The sequence below is a fragment of the Physcomitrium patens genome, chromosome 5, assembly GCF_059467195.1.
Source record: "Physcomitrium patens ecotype Gransden chromosome 5, ASM5946719v1, whole genome shotgun sequence".
NCBI lineage: Eukaryota > Viridiplantae > Streptophyta > Bryopsida > Funariales > Funariaceae > Physcomitrium > Physcomitrium patens.
This window is the reverse complement of record NC_143414.1, coordinates 20,667,340-20,677,218: the sequence shown is the minus strand read 5'-3', so window position 1 is coordinate 20,677,218 and position 9,879 is coordinate 20,667,340. Positions and strand designations below refer to the sequence as shown.

Sequence of the window (9,879 nt, the reverse complement as noted above, 5' to 3'; positions counted from 1 at the left end):
CTTGGGAACGGGGTGACGTCACAAGACGGGATGGTATGTGGGCTTGAGCAAAGCGGGCTGGGTGGCCGAACCCCCGCCCTGCAGTCCAGAGAGAGAGAGAGAGAGAGAGAGGCCCCTCCACATGTGGTGGCACCAACACGCACTCCACCCATTCCCATTCCCCTCGCTCCCCCCGGACCAGATATTTCTCCGCGTTCTTCCCGTCTCCCCCCCATCTGCACATTTCTCCTGCAGGGCCCATCTTCGCCTCCCCTCCATTTACCCTCCTCTCGTGCGGGCGTACATTTCAGGCGGCCTGGACCGCCGAGGAGGGCTGTTGAGAGGTCCCATTTGAAGTGCGATTGATGGTGGCGGCGCGTTGCCAAATCCACACCACTCGAGAGAGTGATATTGATATCACTTGCTCCGCAGCAACAGCAACCATCTGTAGTATCTCCCAAAGTATCTCCCTCCCTCTCTCCCTCCCTCCCTCCCTCCCACACTAGGTACTAGTACAGGTGCTCGTGGACTGTCTTGCCTCCAATGATTACTTATTGTCCGCAGGGAATCGGCGTGTGGATTGTGTTCGCTTAAGCTGGTGGGAGGCTACTGCTCCTCTTCCTCCTCCTCAAGGTGAGTTAGATGGTTTAATTGTAATAGTAGTGATAGACCCACGGATTGAATTCTAGTGCTGGAAGAGACATAGGAGTCCTGCAACTTTTTGTAACCTTGTGCCTGCGATTGTGGAGCCTGGAACGAGCTTCAGTTTACCGAGCATGGACGGGCCATTTTGAGCTTTAAGCCCCAATTGGAATGTTGTATTTATTTTCCTGTTGTAGGGGGTTGTTGAGTGATCAGTGTTCAAAACGTGTATGTGTGATTGCGAATTTGTGAGAGATAGATACTATTAAACCTGAGCATCACGACGTGGGAGAGCTGATGGGTCTCAAATTCTACAGGTGAAGTGTGTTTGGGGAATGTCGAATCATTTGTTCCGTGACAGATGTGAGTATGCAGAACTCGTGAGGTCTCAATTCAACAAGCTATGTATACGTTTGTAAATTAATTTATTACAGATGAGGATGACGCAGCTGACTTTGATGTTACTGGACTGGCTTGCCTCCTTTGCAACAAGTAAAACGTGTTATGGGCTGGTGTTGAAGCATAGGGGAAGGGAATTCGAACAAGGTGCTTGACGACGCTGTCGAAAATACATGGGAACGTGTGGAATTGTGGAGTTGAACTTGGGGCGGGGCAAGTGGAGCTAGGAATCGAGCTCTCATGACTAAAAATTCTTCGCCAACTACCACCGGCACTTGTATATCCTTGTAAATTCTCTCAAGCAATTCGACTGTCCGACTACTAGTTCTTCACAATGGCAACGGCATTGGCGAATCCAGGAGTATTGGGCAGTGAATTTCTCTCTTCTCGCAGTGGGGAATCTCTTTCCTCAAAGCATAAATCTTCTTTAGTGAACCTGAATTCCCGAACATCCGGCTTCACCATAACAAGCCGATCCGCAGCATTCCTATGCGTTGCATTTGCCGGGAACCCCGGAAGTCAGGGCGGTGCACAAGGGTCCAACCACTCGGCTAGGGAAATTAAGAAGAAAACACCTTACTCCAAGAGAAGACAGAGGTCTTTGAAAAGCAAAAAAAATGTGGCGGCAGCTCACACGGGAGCCGGAGTAGCTAGTGACATTTCGAAGAACGATCTCCGAGCTCTGATTTCCAACTCTCTTGTCCCAGTCTTTTTCGACGAAGTGGAGACTTCAGGAGAGCCAGAAATCTCTCAAGTGTCGTCAGAGAACGATCAGAATGCAGTGTTGCAATCAGGTATGTCGAGGAAGATCACTGAAACTGTAAGAATAGAGACGTGTGGAATTTCATTGGAAGGTGGTGGCGCCAGCTGGGACCTCTCGATACACAAAAGAATTCAATTACCACGCAATAATCAAATAGTCAGATGTAACTTGTCTGGTCGATAAGTCCGATTAGCCATAAGTACGCAGTGCTCAATTTAGAATTTTGACGTTATGTCATTCTTATCAATGCACTCTGTTCCTCCAAAGATGTCTCGGTGGTGCTGCCAGTATCCTGAATTTGTCACGAAATTGGGTGTAATCTTGTGAATAACCAACATCATGTAATTATGTCAGATAATGCTGGATTCAGTAATCCACTCGGGAGAAAAGTCCTGGGCAAAGCAGTAATCAATTGGTTGAAGGAAGGCGTCACTGCCATGGTGAGAGAAGTTGCATGTGCCCAGGAAAGAGGTGAAATCAAGCTGGCAGAGGAGCGCATGGGGACAGGCCATAACCTCGTTGCACTTGCGCAGCCATACTTGATTGCTAGACCCATGCCTGAGGGCCTTGAACCATTGTGTTTAAGAGCAAGCCTTCACTATCCGACCATCTTCGATCATTACCAGCGGGAATTACGAGCTGCTTTGCAAGCCTCTCAGGTGCACGCTTGTAGAAATTTGCTATGGAATGTTTCTAACTACATTGGTTGTTGCAGAACCTTCACTATCACTGCTGGAATGAACGTCACACCCGCTTAAAACGAAGTATGTAGTGACGATCATAGTGGCAATTTGCGACGCGTATATGTTCATTGCAGAGCTTTAGTTTCATGATTGCCGGCAGTAAACCAATCATCAGAGAGGGGTGTATGAGTCTAGCTGTTAACGAATACTTCCGTATGTTTTATGTTCGTGAAGCCTCTGCCGCCTTAAATTGCATATCTTTGAGAGTTCAGAAAGTTCCTATGTAATTAACTTTTTCCAAATACCGACATTTGATATCATGGCTGCAGGAGAGAGGAAAGCTAGATAACTGGCAGAACACTGAGTCTTGGAAGCTCCTAAAGAAGTTCGCAAAGTCTGGTATAACTTCCATGGATGCCAAAACTCGTTTCTGTATTTGGAATTCTCAGGGGTTAGGCTGGTTCTTAGTGCGCTGTTTCAGAACGTAGTTGTGTTAAAGTTGACATTATGTATCCTTGTCGTACAGGTGAACATCGTGCAGTCGCTAGGAAAGTGAAAGATCCCAACCAAATTCACAACATATTAGGACTATCTCAAGAACGGGTTGCTGAGATACAGTCAAATGTGGACTCATTCGTGACCCGAGGTCTCGAACTTTTACAAATTGAGAGAGATGCCGAATTAGAAGCTACGCATCAATCTCTCGAAGGAGCTGCTTCTGCGATTGGCAGTGCTCCAACCTCTTCTGGAATTGCGCCGAGAGACAAGAGAGATGAGCAAGCACTTGAAAGTTGTGATTCTATCACCAATTTGATAGCTACAGGCTCTACTACAGGTACATTACCGGAGTCTATTCTACTCCATTTAGAAAAAAATAGTCCATCTGAGGGGGTTTATAAATACAGTGAAATTTAGAATTCATTACTCCACCTCTCATTCTTTCTCAGCTTGAAGATGTCTAATTCACCAAAAGAAACTAGGTTGAGGATTGCAGAAGTACTTCATATTACTTTACACTTCAAATGACTTATCTGACTCAACAGAACGATGTGAACACCGCAGGTTTGGGAGGCATGCATTTAGTTACTTTGTCAGTGGAAGGGAAAGGACATCTGCCCCCCACGACAATTTCTCCCGGTGACATGGTATGTGTTCGCATATCTGACAGGAGGAGAGGGGGGTCAACTATGGAATGTATGCGGGGCTCAGTTTACAGTTTAGCAGAGGACAACAACAGCATCGCGATTGCCATTGAGGCTCGTTATGGAGATCCCACCTTCTCTCGGTTATTCGGAAAATCGTTACGCCTGGACCGCATCAGTGCTCTTGCTGACGCTACTACATATCAGGTTCGCCCACCTTTCACTGGTTTGTAGTAGCATTTTAAATCCTCGACCACTTTCATATTTCGTTTGTAGTGATATTAGTCGATACAAGTCTATTGGTGTGTCCACTGCCGCTTAGACACGGAGGACACTTAAGGAAGCTGTTGTATAGAGACTATGGTGCCTTTTGATTTTGAATCCTCGAGTCCTTGCTCAAAACAAAGAATCCGTAATCAGCTTCAGAGCCAGTAAACTCGGTTATTGAAGGTTTGGGAATTGGAAATGGAGGGTTATTTTGTCAATTCTTGACCGGTGCTTTGCTGCATGAAGTGAAACAAAATTCACTCAACTCGGACTATGGATAGTTTCTTTTTACTTCGATCCGCTGAGAATCGTCAAATTCCTTGTTGCAGCGTGACTGCGAAGCATTGGAGCGACTTCAAAAAAATGGGCTAAAAAGACAGAATCCAGCCGCAGCAGTAGTAGCTACTCTGTTTGGCGAAGGTCCAGATATATGTTGGCTGGCTCAAAATGGACCTCTACGGCCTGCTTCGCCTGTTCAGCAATCCTCGTTGAAGGAAGTTCGTTTAGATGAGTCTCAGAAACGAGCAATTGAGATGGGGCTAGATAGGAAAAGACCTGTAGTTGTGATTCAAGGACCTCCAGGTACTGGAAAAACTAGTGTAGTCACAGAACTCATAGAGAAGGCAGTGATGCGTGGAGAGCGGGTACTCGCAACAGCTCCCACAAATGCAGCTGTGGATAATATTGTTGAAAGGCTCGCAAACGCAGGCCTAAATGTTGTTCGAGTTGGAAATCCTGCCAGGGTAGCTCCAGCAGTCTGTTCACGTTCTTTGAGTTTTATTGTAGATAAGAGTCTGACAACATTTCGTGGAGACCTGGTTAGGAGGCGTGCCAACTTGCGTAGCGATCTGCGGGAGTGCCTCGATAATGACTCAGTAGCTGCTGGAATCAGACAAGTGCTGAAGCAGCTAGGCAAGTCCCTAAAACAAAAAGAAAAAGAGGCTATCAATGATGCGTTGTCATCTGCACAGGTGCGTATAATAGCTGCTCGGTTTTGTATTTAAATGACTTGGAAAATACTGCGATCAGAATTTCGGTTAGCACGAATCCCCATGCTATATAACCCATAGAATCAATGCACGTGAATGTAATGAAGATACGTTCATTGATCATCCAGGTCCTTTTGATTAATCTACCTGTGCGACGTAGACGTGATAACTTGAAACTTGTTCATTTTAATATTAATCTAAAGCAGACTTTCAGTTTATAAACTGATAAATAAATTGATGTTTTCTCCAGGACCTCTGACAATTGTTATTAAAAACGTATTGACTGTTTGTTTTAGGTTATTCTTTGCACCAATACGGGAGCTGGTGATCCCTTGATTCGCAAACAAGAAGCATTTGATCTTGTGGTGGTGGATGAAGCAGCCCAAGCAATAGAGCCTTCTTGCTGGATTCCTCTACTACAGGGCAGACGTTGTGTTTTAGCTGGCGATGCTTCTCAACTTGCACCCACAATCATGTCACGGACGGCCCTTGATGGTGGTCTAGGTGTCTCTCTAATGGAACGAGCTGGGAATCTGCATAGTGGCCTGCTGAGCACCATGTTGAGCACGCAGTATCGTATGCATAGTGCAATTGCCGATTGGGCGTCACACGAGATGTATGGCGGCAGCTTACGCTCTGCTCCGGCTGTAGCATCACACCTTCTCCGGGACACCCCAGGAGTGAAGGTTTTTACTTGCTGTATCCTGTGTTGACTTGCGCTTACTCGTGGATTTCTAGTTTTTTGGATGATTAGAGTATGCAAGTCAGATTCTGGTCACCTTTTGGATGCATCTGATCGAATGCTTCAGTGATTTGTAGTCCTGAAATCTGAAGCTGTGGACCACGATAAGAGCTAGTCTCATCATAGTTTGCATGTACAATTGGCAGGATACTCCCGTTACGAAGGTGCCTATGTTGCTTTTAGATACTCGGCTACCATTTGGAAGTCTGATACCAGGATGTGAAGAGCGATTGGATCCAGCGGGTACTGGGTCGTTTTATAATGAAGGCGAGGCGGACATTGTGGTCGATCACATTCGCGCATTACTGGCGACAGGTAACCTCCAGCCTATATTTAAAACTGTGAAGTCAAACTTCGCGAGTGTTTACACACAGTTGCTTTTTAGTTCATGATAGTATTAGACATTGAAACTAACTGGGTGTTTCCACTTTGGATATGTTTCGTTCTAAATCTCACTGTCTTATATCTTCAGGTGTTGAACCTTCTTCAATTGCCGTACAATCGCCCTACATGGCGCAGGTTCAATTGTTATGTGATCGCATTGAGGAAATCCCAGGTGCCGAAGGTGTACAAGTTGCGAGTGTAGACAGTTTTCAAGGACGAGAAGCTGACGCTGTAGTTGTATCCATGGTAATGCTCCTTAATCATTACGCCTGTACCTTATGTATTTGCCAACCTTCTAATTTTTTTACAGACGATAACAAGCAATGGACCAAACTAATGCGACCTACTTTCTACTGCACTTTTCCTACCTCATTTAAAGGAAAACTATTATATCAGGTTTCTCATAGTGCAAAGTTAATGAGTAATTTTTGATGTGGGTTTCAAGTACTACTAGCTCTGGTGCTGGTTGGAAGTGAAGTGTGTTGGACTTTGAATCGAGCTTCGTGTATTTACTCACTTGAGTATCGTGGTCTTTGGTGATCGTATTTGATTTTCCTGATTAATTCTTGCAGGTGAGGTCGAACAATATTGGTGTAGTAGGTTTTCTTGGGGATAACAGGCGAATGAATGTTGCCGTCACGAGGGCTCGAAAGCACGTCACTATTGTCTGCGACAGCACCACAGTTAGCCGTAATTCCTTTTTGCAGCGTCTTCTTCAGCACATTCGTCGGTTTGGAGAGGTTCTCTGCGCTCGCCAAGTACAGACTACTGACCTCTCTAAAAAAGGTTCATCCTTAGCGAATTCTGGTTCTCTTTGAGTTTGGAGTTTAAGCAGAGCATGAGTTGTCCAGTCGCGGATTTACTTGTCGCAACAAGAAATTCTGCTTGTTGGGTCTGGTCCTCTTGTTTCCGCACTAGCCATGTGCGCCAATTGTTAAGGTGGGATGGCAAGAAAAGCGTAAGCTTCTATATCATGTTATAATTTGAAGACGAACCAAAAACGAAACGATTTGGTATCTCATGGGAGCTGCTGGATACACGCGTCGTTCTGTCATCATATTCTACCTGGTTGTTGTGGACAGACTCCTATTTTAGAGTGGGGCTGACATTACCTCTTCTGGCAAGGCATCTGGGTAATTATAGTTGCAGAATAAGAGTTCGTCTGCATGGACCCAGTTGCTAACACCCCATTTGTGCCCTGTAAAGAACAGTATTGTAATTTAGATTCTTTTACATTTGAGATATTCTCAGCTGTTCAACCGTACGCAATAGTTTGTGGAATACTTAACTGATGAATTATATCGGGTTAAATGTAATACTTGTGTATTATATACAAACTCCTTCAAAATTCTTCCCATAGCATCTCCTCTCTTTTTTCACCTCTTCTCCCCACTATCTTATGCCTTCAATTGCCGTGTTCAAACTGCATGCAGTGTCATTGAGTATTTAGACAGTACGCAGTTATTGTGCATGGAATGTACAGTTTTGTAAGTCATTCAGATCATACCTTAAATAACCATAAACATTCGTAAATACTCAAACTCTGGAATAGTCACTGCGACGAATATCAAAATATAGAAACAATGAAGAACAAGAGAAGAAAAAAGATAAACAGTATTGCATAAATTGGCCAATTGACACATGCTTTTGCATGTACGTCTACCACTTTTCTTTGAGCATCAAATTTATAAGTGCAGAATTTAAAGACAGGCAAAACAGAAAATAGACTCTTTCAATGCAAGGGCGTGTACCAATTTAACCTTTACTTAAGAAAAGCAACAGCAACAAGCAAAACGAAGTGTTGAGACCAATAGAGACATTTTTTGCCCAATATCACAAGATTTGTTTCGATTCTTTGTAAAGAAATGTCAATGGTGGCAGGTTCTTTAGTGTGTGGTCAAGAGATTATTTTCAAGAAAGGACACTTAAGGAGACATATATAAAAAAAAACTTAGAACTAAAATGAGTTTACTATGTGAGTTTCCAAAGAAAAGGGTTATGTAGAAAATTGAAGCTTTTAAGGTGCAACCAATGTGATCTATATGATTAGAAAGAAACTAAGCAAGATGAAAATCAGTCATATAAAAGATTGTGTAAAGAAGAAATTATTGTATTCTATACATATATTTTTTAATCAATAAATAAAATATTACACTAAAACATTTACACCAAATAATTTTAAACAAATCAATGGATATGATGGTTTTCTTTTTTTTCTTTTTTTTCCTTTTTACAAATGATTCCTCCTCCTAACCTTGAAAAATATTCCACAATATTGAAGACTAATAGAGGAGCGGATGTATATGATACATGACTAGTTTTTAAAATTATTACAAAAATCATAACTTTTTAAGGTCAATATTCAACTAACATTGCACAAAAAGAAGCTTATATCATTAAGCATTAATCATTAGCATGTCATCAAGATATTTTTTTGTGTATATATATATATATATATATATATATATATATTACCAAAACATATTGAAATTTTTTAATTAATATGAAGAAAGGTGGTAGAGGCCTTGTAAGCATGTTCTTTTGTATTGAATATTCTAAGACAATATCTTTGAACAAAATTGATACCATGATACAAATTGCTATTTAAATATGCTATCTCAAAGACATGAAGATGGTTCATAAAGCTTGAGAATATTAAAATTGTAGACTCTAAAAATACAAAGATTAAAAAATATAGTTATGTACAAATAAAGTTGATTAAATTTGGTGTATCTAAAGTTGAATAAACATAAAGTACCAACAAGACAACAAGTCAATACAACAAGTGATAATATAACTCTAAAAGAAAAAGAAGCTAAAAATAAATAGTTAAAAACCTTTTATAAAATTAAAGCAGATATTTATACCTTTGAAACAATTTTTTGTGCCATTTTGATACAACATAGTTTTTTTTTTTTTTTTTTTTTTTTTTTTGACTGTTGCACGTATTTTAAAAAATATGCACATAGAGTGATGAGCTCGAAAAGCATTAATTGTAACATAGAACTTACATTAATGATTAAAGAATATTTGATTATTTGAAATTCTTCAAAAAAAATCTTATTTTTGTAAAATTTTAAAAACTTGGTAGGAATATAGAAATTTATATTGGGGGATCTTTTAATAGAAACGTATTAATTTCTTCAATTCTAACATGTTGTTATAAATAAAATATTTATTAGATTTTATGAAGTTAATACAAATATAAAACATGTATGAGGTTTCTTTTACTTCAAAAATTTAGATCTAGATATGATAATAAATCAAGTAGTAACCATTAAAATAAAAATTATATATATATCAATGGTTATAAATACAAATTTTTTTTATTAATTTTTTTTATTTTTTATTAACTTTTTCTGACTATATTATTTTTGTTAATCTGATTTGTAGATTTCATGCAATTTTACAAACTCTCATTGAAGGTTATACTTGAGACTTGTGGAGTTAGAAAATCAAAAGAATTCAAAAATCATTTGAATAGTGAAATTATAATATTTTAATTTAGTAATATAATAACTAGTAAGATTTTTTGAGGTTCGTGTTTATGAAAATTATGAAAAAAAAACCAAATATATATTTTTACTTATATATAAAAATATATATATGAAAATGGTTGTGAAGAAGAACCACCTTTTGATGGTACAAATTGTCTACAATATATAATTATATAATAATTTTCTACAATATATAATATATAATTACATAAAACCTAAAAAATATTTTTTTGGGAAAACAAAGCAAGATCTTGAAATCTTTGGATATAAAATTGAAGTCAAGGATCTTGTTAAAGAAGAAAATTTATAAGAATAATTTTTTAAAATTAAGCAGTTTTTTTTTTTTTTTTTTTTTTTTTTTTTTTGTAATTTTTAACCATGTAATAAATTTT

The 9,879-nt window shown here is 39.9% G+C and overlaps 1 protein-coding gene across 5 annotated transcripts; it reads left to right on the top strand.

The window, feature by feature from the left end:
- The first annotated feature begins 294 nt into the window (after positions 1–294).
- On the top strand, positions 295–7,345 carry LOC112282469 (DNA polymerase alpha-associated DNA helicase A). 5 transcript variants are annotated; one of them, XM_090250846.1, is made up of 12 exons: positions 377–612; positions 881–984; positions 1,143–1,814; positions 2,138–2,442; positions 2,796–2,865; positions 2,993–3,301; positions 3,529–3,815; positions 4,205–4,846; positions 5,161–5,550; positions 5,753–5,921; positions 6,079–6,236; positions 6,563–7,345. In XM_090250846.1, exons 3-12 carry the CDS (start codon positions 1,355–1,357, stop codon positions 6,806–6,808), a joined length of 3,036 nt encoding a protein of 1,011 aa, XP_090106972.1. In that variant the 5' UTR covers positions 377–612; positions 881–984; positions 1,143–1,354; the 3' UTR covers positions 6,809–7,345. The 5 variants fall into 5 exon arrangements, with proteins under 5 accessions (XP_024375828.1, XP_024375830.1, XP_090106972.1 ...); XM_024520061.3 differs by having other exon boundaries at positions 380–612; positions 939–984; XM_024520063.3 differs by having other exon boundaries at positions 390–612; positions 939–984; positions 1,148–1,814.
- Positions 7,346–9,879: the final 2,534 nt, after the last annotated feature.

Bases quoted from the DNA above. Each gene is read 5' to 3' on its own strand.
- LOC112282469 (XM_024520060.3), top strand. From the start codon at position 1,355: ATGGCAACGGCATTGGCGAATCCAGGAGTATTGGGCAGTGAATTTCTC. The intron at 3,816-4,204 runs GTTCGCCCACCT...TCCTTGTTGCAG, and splicing joins CTGACGCTACTACATATCAG to CGTGACTGCGAAGCATTGGA. The intron at 5,551-5,752 runs GTTTTTACTTGC...TACAATTGGCAG, and splicing joins GGGACACCCCAGGAGTGAAG to GATACTCCCGTTACGAAGGT.